General features: G+C 42.5%; 1 protein-coding gene across 2 annotated transcripts in view; it reads left to right on the forward strand.

The window, feature by feature from the left end:
- tinagl1 (tubulointerstitial nephritis antigen-like 1) overlaps positions 1-15,146 on the forward strand; it is a 41,483-nt gene that overhangs the window by 14,503 nt on the left and 11,834 nt on the right. For both annotated transcript variants that reach the window (XM_074614630.1, XM_074614629.1), the window contains exons 2-5: positions 3,880-4,190; positions 6,318-6,384; positions 13,503-13,595; positions 13,716-13,830. In XM_074614630.1, coding sequence (XP_074470731.1) covers positions 3,887-4,190; positions 6,318-6,384; positions 13,503-13,595; positions 13,716-13,830 — 579 coding nt within the window. In that variant the 5' untranslated portion in view covers positions 3,880-3,886. The remainder of the gene's footprint in view (positions 1-3,879; positions 4,191-6,317; positions 6,385-13,502; positions 13,596-13,715; positions 13,831-15,146) is intronic.

Genomic DNA, 15,146 nt, shown 5'->3' on the forward strand with positions numbered 1-15,146 from the left:
ATGTACATTTAAAATGTTCAACATGCTGTTAAATACTTTTATAGAGTCAATTTCTTCAGTGGAAAGTAGTGTCACATTGAGGTCTGTGCATTTATCAAGACCAACCTGGACACTGTTTTTGCAAAGAGGTGCTGCTCTTATGTTATATCATTTGGGTGAACCGACCCTTTTAATAATGAAATACCTGCATGTGTTTTTGATATAATCGGAGATTCCTCAGTGAAGTTTGTTGTGAAGTTGTGAAGATGGTCCTGAAGCTGAGCAAGTGACATTTCTACTACTTCTACTGTGTGATGTGTGTATGTATGTACATTATGTATGTGTGTGTGTGTGGTTTGCCTTTGCTGAGGGTTCATCTGTCCTGTAGCTGCAGTGTGGGATCAGTAGCTTGGTTACAGCTGTCTGGAGCGCTGATGGGCCATATGGCAGCTTCTGTGAAACCCTCGTTTCATGAGACTAAAAGGAGCTGAGAATATGGACTCATCAGCTAAAATGTCTGTAATCTGAACCAAACACAATCAGATGTATTGATTATTTTTGAATATTTTTTGGGGCATTTTTTGGTGGGGTTTAAAGGAATACTTCACCCACAAAATGACCATTATCAATTAATCACCCCGTGTTACCTTGAATTTTAGAAGAAAACTTTGTTTTTTCTCGCATGCCTCCAGGGTGAACGGCAAATCCGAAAACAGAGCAAGTCCTTGATGAATTGACGTAAACGGGGTCCAGGTTTAACAACAGCAAAACTATAGAAAAAATCCGTTCACACATGCATTTTCGCCAAAATCGTTTAAAGGAATACTTCACCCACAAAATTACCATTTGTATATCAATTACTCACCCTGTGTTACGTTGAATTCTTGAAAAAAAAAATTGCTTTTCAGGCATGCCTCCACGGTGAACGAAGAATTGGAAACGGAGTAAATCCTTTATAAATTGAAGTAAATGGCAACAGCAAAACTTTATCAAAATCCTTTTACAAAAACTCTCACACAATTTGTGCAGTATATTCCAAGTCTCGTTTATCCAGTCCTTTTCTTTTTAAAGTTATTTTTTTTGGGGGCATTTTTCCATTTTTATGACAGGACAGTGGATAGAGTCTTGAAAGGGGGGAGAGAGAGAGTGGATGCGGAAAGGGCCACAGGCCGGATTCGAACCCGGGCCGCCGCGGTCAGGACCAAGCCTTAATACATGGACGCCCGCTCTACCAACTGAGCTAACCCAGGCGCCCTATCCAGCTCTTTTCTCACTACCTCCCAAACACATGCATCTTCGCCAAAATCGTTTGCTGTCGTTAAACCTGAACCCTGTTTACGTCAATTCATCAAGGATTTACTCCGTTTTCTGATTCTCTGTTCACCGTCGAAGCGTGCGAGAAAAACAATTTGAAAAACATTTTGTGAGTGAAGTATTCTTTTTAAGTTACTCTACAAGTGGAAAGGATGAAGTGGAAGTTATTGATTTAATGTGCTGTCAGCAGACAGCAATACGATCAGCACTTGTGTTTTTTCACGCTGACAGTTTGACCCGAAGGCCTCAGCAGCTCGTTGAGCAGACTGGTGGGTGTTTTATTGCACTGCTGCTCAGAGTCTGCCATAACAAAACACTTGTGTAAAGGAGGAGTCCTGCCCATCCCATGCTGCCATATGCCCCAGTGTGTGTACGTGTGTGTGTGTGTGTGTGTGTGTGTGTGTGTGTGTGTGTGGCTGTGTGTGTGCGATTCAACTAAAGGAGCAGTCATGCAGAAAACAGGACAGCAAAGATCTTTTCCGGAGCCCTGCTTTATGTGCAGAGGGTCCATTGTGCGCTGAGATCTGATTGGATAATTAATGATGCTATTTATGTAAGCAGCGGGCCAACCCCTCGTCTTTGTCCGGCCCCACATAGACTCACGCACTCAGTAACCTGAGACCAATACACACACACATCCACACAAACAACCATACATATGGATGATTGTTTGACCTTTTGTTAAGCCAAAGAGGGAGAGTTGTGGATTGCTCATTTATACACACACACTAAGCCTGGTCATTGAAGGTGTTACACGTGCGTATACCCGTACTAGGGGTGGGGGAAAAAATCAATACTATAGTGTCGCGATATTTTATGTGGCAATATTGTATCGATGCACAGACGTCAAGTATCGATCTTTTATTATATAAACTATTAACCTCTTAACAAGTCGACGATGGGCCCGGCCACTATTCTGTCTTTCAGAGGTTGTAGCGGGTTCAGTCTTACAGCTAGAGTGAAGATACTGATATCATATGACACTAGAAAACCTAAGGAAATGTGATACCAACCATGTCATGCCAACGCTAAATAACGCTCCATAGTTATGCTAAATTTTTGGCAACTAAAAACTGGCATGGCCATTTTCAAAGGGGTCCCTTGACCTCTGACCTCAAGATATGTTAAGGAAAACTCTGAGATGAGAAAAGAGAAAAACGTATCTTATTAGATAAAACAGATGTTGACAAACTGCATAATTTGCATTTGAAAAAAGTTAATATATCGCAATATTTATATATTTATCGCAATACTCAGCATATCGCAAGATCGTAACGGGACTTAAGTATCGTGATATTATTGTATCGTGGGGCCTCTGGTGATTCCCACCCCTAACCCATACAAGAAAATAACTAGCGTGACAATAAAACCAATGGAGGAACTGTAACACTGACAATGTGGCCATGTGGAACTTCAAAAGAAAGTTTTTTTTTCTTTCATAAGAAAATCAAGATCACGTGACACAAATGGTGAAAAGGTTCCTTTAATAGCAGTTGATAAAATGATTCGGCTTCAGCTCCATTTAATATTTTCATTTCTCAAATCACTCAAAGTGCTGATTTTCCTTGATTTTACCCATTAAAACCAGAGTCACCATCAGTTTCTGTGTCTGTGTTAAACAGACATTTACCGTATGTTCATGGTTTCCCTCTGCCTGCCCTGTTACCATGCCCCAGCATGGCATCTAGATAACCGTTATTGTCTCTGAGGTTCATTAATACTGGATGTGGGCTGTGTCTGCTCATTCAGACTATTTCCTCGAGTGTGACAGATTAGCTCTGACAGCAGGACATTACTTTATTTCCGGGGCTGATATAGCATGCTAATCTGGGACGATAGCGTCCCCTCCCTCATACTGGTAACTGCACAGGCTGGTCCCCCTTAGATAAAGTAAAACATTTAATTACAGGGTGATTATAGTGCAGATGGATTTATGTCACTGCAATGCAAACAGTGCACCATTAGTGAAAATAATAACCGTTCAAGAGGGACTATATACCAGCACTTATTAAGGAAAAATATAGTGAAATCATATGAAGGGTTGAGAGTAAAAAAAAAAAAAGGTAGCTAAATAACCTTTCACCTAAGAAGAAGTGATCCCGTCATACATCATTCAACACGTGTAAAAACCTCATCACATACTGGTTTCCCATCACTTTCTTGCTAAGTGCATTTTCATATTTAGCTGCTTGTTTGTCTTGGATGCCTGAAAGGAAAGTTGGAAAAAATAAGCAGATGATCTCCAAGGATCATGTGGATTTTCTGCCAGCTCTGTTTAAATGTATCTTTTGTGTGTATATGTGTGTTACTGAGTGTATGTGAATTACACAGCGGGGGGTGAATAGTGTGTTGGCAGCAGTCATACCCCAATTATGCTGCTCACAGTGCGACCTCTTCATCTCTCTTCCTGTGGAAGAGTGAGGCATTTGGAGTGTGTCTCTCATCGGGAAAAGCAGGCCAACGTTCACTAAAATTTTTCCACTTCATCATATCATATCATATCATATCACCCTGCAAGAATAAGGATTATAGAAGACCATATATTAAACGTTTTATATCCTATTTCCTGTCCCCTTCCTTTCACAGATTTACCATGAAGCTCTTCCTGTTGACGGTGGCGGCGCTGCTCCTGGTGGTGGGAGAGAGCGCTGCAGAAAGAATCCTGTCCAGAAGGACCAAGAGGGAGCTCGCCAGTCCGCTCCACGGCGGAGGCATCAGGGACCCGTTTGGCTCCTACTGCGAGAGGAGAGGAGGCTGCTGCCCCGGCAGAGACGACCTGTGCACGGTTCCCTACCTGGACACCATCTGCTACTGCGACCTGTTCTGCAACCGCACCGTCTCCGACTGCTGCCCCGACTTCTGGGGTCACTGTCTAGGCATCGAGCCACCTTTCATAGGTAAGTAAAGGGTGACACAAGTGGATGTGTAAAAGATGTGCTTGTATGTGCATCAGTGAGTTTTTCATCAGGTGTGTGGGTCTGTCGTAGTTAGTTGAGCTGAGTCACAGAACCCCGCTGACAGACTCTATGCTGGATCACAGCGCATAGCAGCATGACACCTGAAAATTAATCACAATTACATACCTGCTCTCTTAAAGTCACAAGAAAGAAACATGCTTGCAATAAGGGACTGTACAGAAATTATTGGGCACATGAACGCCATCTTTCTGATGTCTGTTTGATGTCTTTTTTATTAATAAATCTCAGAAGGGAAGGCTGAAATAAAATATAAATATGAGGGGAGAAACAATAAAAGACTCTCCCAGTGGGCAACTCCAAGTCTGAAAAGGGAAGCCACTGAGGAAGTGCCTTAAACTTGCATTCTTTCTAATAGCTGATGATGTTCATTTTGTAAATTATGGTCCCATTTAGAGTCAAATAGACCATAAATCAGGGTCCACGACGTTGTCCGGTCTGGGATTTGTCCGTGTTTACGTCTTACAACTTTAACCCTTTCAGAGTGTGTTTCAAAACGGCAGTCCACAAGCCAATGGGTGACGTCACGGTGACTACGTCCACTTCTTATATACAGTCTATGAACTCGCTCCTGCCCGCCAAAAAAAAATCAGATTACTCTCCCCTCAGTGAAGATTGAAATTACAATCTGATCATCCCCTGATAATTTGTGTACATAAATTAAGATTTAGCTCATTTCCCCATCTACCTAACTGACTACATTTGGACTCCCCACAGCTATATTACCATTCTCTCAATGCCGAGGTGTAAAATGTGCCAGCGACAGCAGAGGCCTACCTGTGAACAGAATGGGGAACAGTAGGCTTCTTATTAACCCAGACAGAGGGAGGGAGGGAGGAGGGGTGGATGGAGAGATGAATGGAGGTCAGGAGAAAGAATGTGGGCTATGTGGAGGGAGGGAGAGACAGACGTGAGGCAGAGGGGACGGTGCAGGTATGTGTTCCCTGGACGACAAGGTAGGGGGATCACGAGGTGGGGACACAATGCATGTTTAAAATATCTGACCACACAGTCGCACCGCCTGGACGACGGCTATGGTGCTTCAAAAGGAAGGAGGTGACAGATTTGTCTTTCTCTTATCGCTGCCCTGCAGCGACAGATTGTTGTAGACCATAACTCAATAGTCAAAGCTTTATTCAGCTGGACTTTGTCCTCAAAATCAGTGTATACTGTTTCAATAATCACGCAAGTGTTGCATTATCCTACATGAAACCGCATACTTTCACTATAAAATCCTATGACAATGAGTAACTTGTCACACTCTCCAGCTCTGCGGTAACTGAGTTGTGACAGACGGGGCGAGACAGCTGTGAGGGGGATGATGGGTAACAGAGGGCCTCAGTCATAAATCACACAATCAGCTCTGGGCCTCACACCAGAGGCAAAGGAAACCTGCTCACACTGTAAATTTCTCCGCCAGCTCCTGCTCTAAATTCCATATGAAATACACACTGACAGCACCTTCCACTGTAAATCAGCTTGTAGATAAACCTCATTGTGAATCTGTCACCAAGTCCAATATAGTTTTCACAAACTGTAAGTGAGCAGGGTTGAAACCTCAAGTGTAACGGGTCAAATTCATTCATTTTTTTGTGGTTTATGACGATGCTGAGTGGACCAGTGCAGCTCACAAATGTTAAAGAGTTTCTGGTGCTTAATCATGGATGTAATGGATGGGCTACTTTTGCGGCCCTTTCCCTCGATTTCACTGGAGGTGGCGAAGTGAAGCGTAAGCTGGTTAAAGCATGACGAGGGCCCAGGAAGCCTGGGAAGGCAGGAAAGAAGCTAACGCCACATTCCTACACTGGATTACTGGAGCTCAGAGCTCCTTAGACCTCACATATACTGTGTGTGTGCACTCACACACACACACACACACACACACCTGGGGAGTTTATTACCACTTTTTTTATTGTGATCGCAAGTGTAGGAATTTGGCCAGTGTGATTGTATTTTATTAAGTGTGAGTGCTGTATATCTAAGTGCATCTCTGTCTCCCATTTGTATATTTGCATATATATTAAGTTTCCCCTCATTGTCTCCTCTCAGGCACCTGCGAAAGAAATGGATTCAAGTTCTTTTCAGGGCAAACATACAAAGAGAACTGCAATTTATGGTATGTAAACCCCTCTTTCTTCCTCTTATTTCTCTTTCAACTTAAATCCTGGGCTTTCCCTGGACTCTTAAGTAGCTTAAAGCTTGAAAAACATTGCTTCCCCTCACTTCATCTATATGCTCTACTTGTTCTAACACTTCACATGAACCATTACATGCTCATACTGAGTGAAATATTCAAACCCAAGATGTTTTTTTTATGGATGAACCATTACGACAAATTATAGATGTCTCACATATCTCCAAATTTCATGCTGACATGAAGTACTTGGTGTTCTTAAAACCTCTGGGATCTGTACTGGAGTTTAAAAATAAAGATGGGTGGGTTTACAAAATATGTGTGCGCAGCATGTGTTTCTAATAATAAAGCCACTGGTGGCGTAATATTCAGTTTTTATATCTGTATTTCGGGTGGAAATCTTCATATATTTATACACACTGTCTACCTCCACTTCCTCTACTGTATGTCTTCCTTCTTTGTCCATACTAGACCTTTTTCTTGTAAGTCATTTTGACAGCAGAAAAAGCACAGGTGTAAATATTAAAATGAATAATGGCTGGATAACATTTAGCTGCTGCAGTTTCAGGGTCCTGGTACTGGCTGCTGGCTCACTGTCATGACTTACTGGGACACTTGATGATGTTATTAGTAACACCTGTGCTTTTCCTACTATGACAAGTTAAAATGACGACGCTATGAAAAAGGCAGATAACTCAGTATGAGAGAAGTGAGATGGAGAAAAATACATACTTAAAATGAGGGAAATAAGGGGCTTTAGGCTCGTTTTAAGTTACCTTGCACGGCAGCTGGATTCTTGTGATTTCACAAGATCACACAAAAAGCTGACTTATCAGGCTTCAAGTAATGTGTTTGTGTCTGAACCACAGTGGTTTGGACCAATCGGCGTCCTGTGAGGAGCTACTGGCAGCCACGGCCGTGGTTTAGGTGTGTGTGACGCGACACAGAGAGGCGACTGTTCGTTCCAAACAATAATGGCAGCTCCGAAAGAGGTTAACGTAGATGCTGCAAGAGCATCAGTTATATCAGAACTGGAGGGTATTTCCTCATTGAAAGAAGAGCAAAGAACAGCACTGAAGGTTTTCTCGATAGAAAAACATTTTTTTTGCTCTTCTTCCGAGTTGCTTTGGCAAGAAGTTCATCGAATCACCTGCCAAGTATTATTTAATAGTGCCAAACAGTTTCCAATGATGGCTTCTCAGATGGTTCTGTGTAAACAAATTATCAGTTGGGTCAGGTTATGTTTTAAGTGCTATGGAGAACTATATTTGGTCTTGTTTTCAAACTTATTAGGCAATATATTGAGCAGCTGGTACTGATAAAGTCAGTTATTACTCATTCAAAAGCCTGTTATGTGCTGACAAGAAGTGAAGAACAGCTTCTGTAACTGGAGGAACAGTAGCTTCATGACTGAGGATATATCAAAACAGGCCCCATGCTAATGTTTCCCATCTAGTAGATATGTTGTGTGTGTGCTAACTTCAACAGTGTCTTTCATACTACTGGTGCATTTAATCATAATTGAAATAGATTTTCTTTTGAGATTCTGAACCGTTTACTTACTTTGATGTTTTTACTCTTAGATCTCCTTGACAATGTTGTATTATTTTTCCAGTCGGACAAATTCACAAACAGTTCTTTACTTTATGACCCTGACATGAGCTGAAGAGTTTCTAAAAACAGTGTTTAAGATTAGCTCTCAGTCACAGTAAAGTGTCTTTTATCTCCGTGGCCTTCTGCACCCAACAGAGTCCATGTGGATGTTGTCATTTTTCTGCGTGATAATCAACAGTAGTCAAGGAGAGGGAAAACAGATCTTGAGAGACTAGAGGAAGGAGACGGAGGAGGTCAAGTGAGTGGAAGAAGGGAGATTGAATTCCTCACCTGTCCTCCACTGTGGTTTCTCACATCTATGTCATTTGATGTTCCTCAAAGACCCTGTGTACGTGTTAGAACATGCACACGGATGTTGATTTAGCACCCATTTGTACATCCTTATTATATTTATCCTCATGCAACAAGAACACACTGTGGCTGTTTGTCACGACACGTCTAACCACGCTAACCCCGCCGATCTTCACATTCTCTGCTTTAAACCTCGCAGCTGTTTGACTCCAGAAGCTGCTCTGTGTCAATCTGATAGGCCTGAAGTATGACTTTTTATCATGGCAGCTCGATTAGGTTTGACCTAAAGGGTCTGATGGGTGCGTAGTTGATAAATGGCGGGGCGAGTGTTTCTTTCTTCTTGAGCAAACATAAACTGCGTGTTAAAAATAACCTCCCAGTTCACCAGAAAACAGCGTTTATGTGCTAACTCCCCCTTTCACCGGCAAACAAAAGAGTCCTATGCACATACGCTCTCACACGTGCTTGTTAAGGCAATACACATGGATGCTTGAAAAATTGCACCACAGCTTTGGCGCAGAGGGACACACACACTCCCTTTTCCTGCTCCCACTCTCTCCACTTATTAATTTCCCTAATGTGCATCCTCCCAGATCGCAGAATCAGGGCTGCAGGGTGGAGGACCGGGCTTCCGCTTCGAGTCCACACATGGCTCTCCCTCTTTCACCTCAAAAGCCTCTCATTAGCAGAGGTCAAGCTCCCGTACACTGTTATCTAACCTCCTACAGATCTTGACTAATCACTGGCCAAATATCACAGGTGAAAAGCTGCTCTTTGACCATCAGTATCACAATCTGTAAAACTTTATCTATCAGCTTGAAATAACTGGCAGATTGTGTGAGTGCAAGACAACATAGAAACACAACTTGTGCACAGGGAAGACACCATAGTTTTGGTCTCCTGGGCAAGAGGTGATAACGTTACTCTCACCGGAGGTAACCCCCGTCACTTCTCTCAGCTGCTGGGAAACAAGACACGGGAAACCTCTGTTGGTCTTGAGGAGCAGCAGCATTTATTTCTGCACAAACTGCAACTCCCACTGTACATTCACTTGATATTCTCAAAGCTAAACTCTCTTCTGCTCCGCCGCTCTCTCTCTCTTGCTTCACCACTCACTTTCCACGTGCACACACACTCCCGCAACACTAGTTTTCCCCCGTCGTTGGTCAAATTCCTGTTTTGTAAGACTGCTTCTCTAGATATAACTTTGTTTTTTGTGCTTCTGTGGAGTTTGTGTTGGCGTCTGAGTTGTGGTGGGGGCTGGTTGATTAGCGGACTCCATTTCTAACGGAACGTTAGCTATGGTTGCACACTTTTATCCTTGAAGTGGAGCTGGAAATAAAGGCACTCACTAGCGCACATGAAGTAACTTCCGATGGATTTTCCCTGAAAAACCAGCTCGGATTCTTCACATTAAAGTCAGTCTACAGGCTGATAGAGGAAACCCAGAAAGTTGCTGAAGGTCTCATATTTTAGGTTAAGCTAAAACCTGTTCACACATTGGCAATAAAAAAACTATTAAAAAACGTTTTTACACTGTAAAAAATGTACATACAGTCCTTTTAAAGCAATGCTTATGTTGTGTGTGTGAAGATACATCATGATATGTGTGGCAAGCAGTCTTTTGTTGCGTTAATGGGATCCCCAGCTGAGTCCTTTTCCTCCCTGAGCTGTTGGCATCCTGATAACTCTTTATCTGCTCCAAATGATCTGAAACGCGGCGCCTCCTGCTCGCGTCGGCAATCTCACGCAGCCCCCGAAGGAGCAACTATCTCCGCTATAATTTGGCAGCAGCTCTGCTCCGCTGGCGTGTACTTCAGATTGGACAGCAGCCAAAAATCAAAACCGAAATCAAAATTGTTTTCTAGTTTCTCAGATTGAGTAGATACGTCATATCTGAACGCACACAAACATGGCTCTGTTCCCACTGATCTGGCAGGATATGGCGAGACAATCATGTCGCCCAGATGTGTCTGTTGTTTGTATATGTACAAGTGTGTGTATGGTCTCAGAGGTGAAGATGGTGTCTTTCTCTAATATGGAGTGTGACGGAGAATGTGAAATACGGCCTCCCACTGTCCTCGGAGCCGTCGTATTTCTTTCTGTCACACTCTGACCCCTGTCTCCATGAGTCTGTCATTACTCCTCTCCCTGCGTGTGTGTACAGTACTATCACTGTGTGAATTTATTGTTGTTTTTGACCCACCGGCGCTGAGCTGCATGTATGAGTTCCTGCTGGAGGTAGGCAGAGGTCAAAGGTCAATCAGAGCCATCAGACGGTCCTGGTCTGAACTCATGCTCGTGTCTCAGAAACCCAGCAGGGAGGAGTGAAGTGTGAGAGGTGATACACACTCTAGCTTCAGTGTGACTAAAGGGGAATTTGGCCTCTTCATCATTGTGTGTGTTTGATGATCCTCCTGGGCAGATTCCCCTCTCTGTAAACATGATGCCTAATGTACAGTAGACTTTATGGTTGGAAGTCTATACACGCCTGTGTGGGAAACACCCCTCATTCTTTCTCTCTCGCTAACACACTCATTTATTATGATATTCCCGACCTTGCAGCTGTTATTTATGGTGGCTTAGTAACTTTATTTAACCAGGTAGCGTTAGTGAGAGGACCCTGAGAACAAAAACATTTACAGTCAGACAACCAAGAAACCAAGAAAACATCAATACATCTTGAAGATCTCCAAAGGGGAATGAAAGAATCTAGCTTGTTTGCAATTCATCCATTAATGTGTACATAAGGAGACCAACTTTGAGATACAGAGAGCAACAATTGTTAAGACATTTAAATGTTATAATAGTCTGAGAAAATATGCGTATTTGCTTTCTTGCCGAGAGTTAGATAAGATTGATATCCTGTCTGAGTAACTCTGTAGCTACAGCCATAAACCAGTTATCTTAGTTTAGAAATAAAGACCAAAACAATCACAGCTCCCGTATCCCAGATATTTTGGCTTCACTTCTGTACAGTGAGGAAGTGGAAACGTGTCGTCCATCTTTATATAGAGTCTATGTCTTATACCTACAGGCAGAAATGTATTTCCCAAAATGTCAAACTATTCTTGTAAGAAGTTATGGAGCAGCATGACATTACAGAATGTCTCCTAAATAAATTAAGACAATAGTTGACCCACCAAAAGGTTTATGATTTAGAAAAGTTATGTGAACTATCACTGTGTTATTACTGTAATTATTCTGTATTATTCTATACCATTATGGTTAGGAAATATAGTTTATAAAAGACAGGCCTCAGTTTTGGTGTTTTGTCCGACAGCTGCTTTTAGGAACTATTTGAGATGGTATTTCTTGTACATCGTTATAGTTTCAAAGAATTAATCAGAAAAGGGATTCGTATGAAACTGTTTGTTTAGCTGCAGGAAATCATTAACTATGAAGTATCAGCGGAAGGTGAACTGAAGTCATGTGCATGGTGACTCATCCGTGAGAGGAAGCTTTGTGTCTGGTACAATTGTGAAGTACTTTTACTTTAATTGACTGAAGCACTTTCATTTTAAACTTCACTACATTCGAGAGGGAAATATCACTCTCTTGACTCCACTACATTTATTTTACGACGGCTAGTGGTTAAACTTTTAATTTGAAAAATATTAGCTTATAAATTATGATGCATTGTTATAGATTTATTACAGTACCCAATAGTATATATAATGAGATTATTTTTTAATATGCCAGCCCATAATGAATACTTTTGATTGCTATCTCTGCCAGGAAGCGTGCGTACATAGTGTGCATCTCTGTGTCTGTCCATGACTAATCTCGCATACTGCTGCAATAAAACTGCATGATATTTTGGTTGCTCATTTATAGCTGCATGCTCAGAACTCTCGTGGTTGCAGTGACTCACATTTTCTCTTAACACCACCTTTTATTGCCTGTTTGATACCGCCATTGACAGACTGCTGACTCCTCATTCACTACTCTACCGGCCCCCGGCCGGTAGGGCCACGAGTGATCACACAGCTGAGTGCATCGCTGCCTCTCAGTCGCTACTCTGCACTCAGGGACACAGTTGAGGAGCAGTCGGCGCAGAGATCTGCATAGATTACAATGAGAGCGTATCTGTTGTGAGACGTGCAACTGAAAAACATGTCTGATACACTTGCAGTCTAGACGCGGGGTTAGCCAATTGTGGGTTGTATTCATTCAATTAAACATTACAGCAGTGCAGACACACCTGGTGGAGATCTGCACTCTACTGAGTGCACCTTTCTAGTTTAAGTATGTTTTGCTGGTTACACTTTGAATGCAGGACTTTTAAAAATCCTTACTTTATGTTGTTGTATTGGTACCTTTACTTAAAGGACCAGTGTGTAGGATTTAGTGGCATCTAGCAGTGAGGCTGAATACACCTCCACTCATCCCTCCCTTCCCAAGCGTGTCGAAAAACTAGGGTGACCTTCAGGTAACGTAAAATCGTGAAAGGCTCTCTAGAGCCATTGTTTGGTTTGTCTGTTCTGGGCTACTGTAGCAACATGGCGGACTCTGTGAAGAGGACCCGCTCCCTATGTAGATATGAAGGGCTCATTGTAAGCTGACTAAAACACGATTCTTAGTTTCAGGTGGTTATACACTAATGAAAATATAGTTATGAATATTATATTCCATTTCTGCTAACAGATCCCCCAAAATCCTACACACTGGTTCTTTAAGTAAAGAAAGATCTTGATACTTTTTCCACTACTAGTCTGGCTACACACACACACACACACACACACACACACACACACACACACACACACACGCTTCTTCACAGTGAGTCATCAGAAAGTACCCAGTGCAAGTTATTTTTGACTATTCCCAAGCTAAACATCGTCGTCATCATTAATATCCTGTTTTCTTATCTCTCCTGTCATCTTCTTGACTTCTTCTCTGCCTTAAAAGGCCGAATGTTTCCTTTAACCTCTTCCTCTGTTTCTCCATCCCTCCCTCCTTCGTTCTTTTCCCTTTTCCCCCCAGTTACTGACGTTCTTCTCTCAATTAATTTCTTATTTGGGAATTCCTCTGAGCCTCTGAATATTTGTCTGTGTCTCAGATAGGCTTTCTATTCTAGCTGATGACTTCACTGGCTTTAGCATAAATATGGAAATGGAAACTATTTTCATGCAATTACAGCTGTTGATACTGGTCTCATCTCTTTACCCCTACTGTCTGTGTCTTCTCTGTAGCACATGTGGGACCACAGGACGCTGGGAGTGTGAGCAGAACGCCTGTCTGATGGAGCCTGACATCATCCATGCTGTTAACAGAGGCAACTATGGGTAAAAAAAAACACAAACACAGGCACACAAACACACTTACCTGATGACATTTGATGTTCTATAATAAGATCTTTATCACACATGGTCACAACGCATTCTCCTCCTATGTCGTGCTTTCAGATGGAAGGCAGCTAACTACAGTCAGCTCTACGGCATGACTCTGGACGAGGGCATCCGGTTCCGCCTGGGCACACAGAGACCATCCAGGACTGTTATGAACATGAATGAGATCCAGGTACACGACAGTCTTCATACCTGAAAATTATTTTTAGGGTTGATAGGACAAAGAAATATCAAGAGAAATGTGTGGGTGGTCAAGTTCCCGAAGGCACAGGTACAAAGTTCAGTGTTGATACTCGTATTCTTTGCTCAAGTGCCCTGAAGCAAGTCATGAAAACCCTACCATCCTCACTGTTTTGTAGCTGACCTTTGACCTCTGCTTTGACCTTGCTTTTAAAAGGTGGCACGAGAGAACTAGTAAAGGGATTGGAAGAATATCCTATTACCTGTTGCTACTGGGTGTAACCTCTTAAACCCGGGGTTTCCCCTTAAAATTCCACGTTAAAAAATATTTCCACTTTAGTGTCACTTACATCACATATTATGTATTTGTTATTCCCACTGAAGCTGTATGACATCATGTTTGTTATAGCTGCACCTTTACGGCAAGTGTAAACATCCCCGCTGTATCATTGTATATACAGTTTGGTGTCATTAGAAATAGCACTTCCCCAAATTTGGTATCGGTATCGGCGAGTACGCCAGTCTTTGCACCAAAATCTACTTTTAGTATATTTTCAATGTTGGACCCAAGGAAGAGAGCAGGAAGTTTTAGCGACAGATAAAAGTGAATTGTTACAGTTCTGTTGTGGCTTCTCACTTCTTTAAAAGCTTCCGCATACTTCCCGTGAGTGATATTATGATTTGCGATAAGCAGGTTTAAATCCTATTACAACAAGGGAGCGCTGATCAAAACGCGCCTCGCTTAATTATGGTGGCTTGTTGGTATGCGACAGCGTCTCTAGCTGGAACCACAGCCCACTCTGATCCGCTCAGACTTTGTTTACATTTCACCCAGACAGATTACATAAGACGGAACCAAAACATCAGACCGAGTAGATGGAGGGGATGGTGGCTGCCCTGGAGAATAAACCTCCCCACCTCCATCCATCCCTTCATCTATCCGTCCTCGCTCCCCCTGTTTACGTCTCCCAGCATTCCACGACTACTTCCACCCTAAAAAACCTCACAACTTCCCCTCCTTCTTCCGCCGTCAGCGTGTCCCTACCTGTGCCAGGAACCAGATCAGACTTGCAGCCCATTCATAAATCTCTCTGTCCCTCTCTCCTTTCATGTCTGTCTGGAGACTCCCGTGTAAGGGATGGAAAAATGTGAATTCATGAATGAATGTAGAATTATTCTCGCAGAAATTTTCCCTCTTTTTATCACGCCTTAAGGTCAGGTGTTTCAGGTGTCTGCGCATTTGGACTTTGAACTTCCACATCTACAAATCTCTGACCACCAGCACATTCCTTAGTTATGTGTCAGGTG

This window comes from Sebastes fasciatus, chromosome 17 (genome assembly GCF_043250625.1).
Source record: "Sebastes fasciatus isolate fSebFas1 chromosome 17, fSebFas1.pri, whole genome shotgun sequence".
In the NCBI taxonomy this organism is placed as follows: Eukaryota; Metazoa; Chordata; class Actinopteri; order Perciformes; family Sebastidae; genus Sebastes; species Sebastes fasciatus.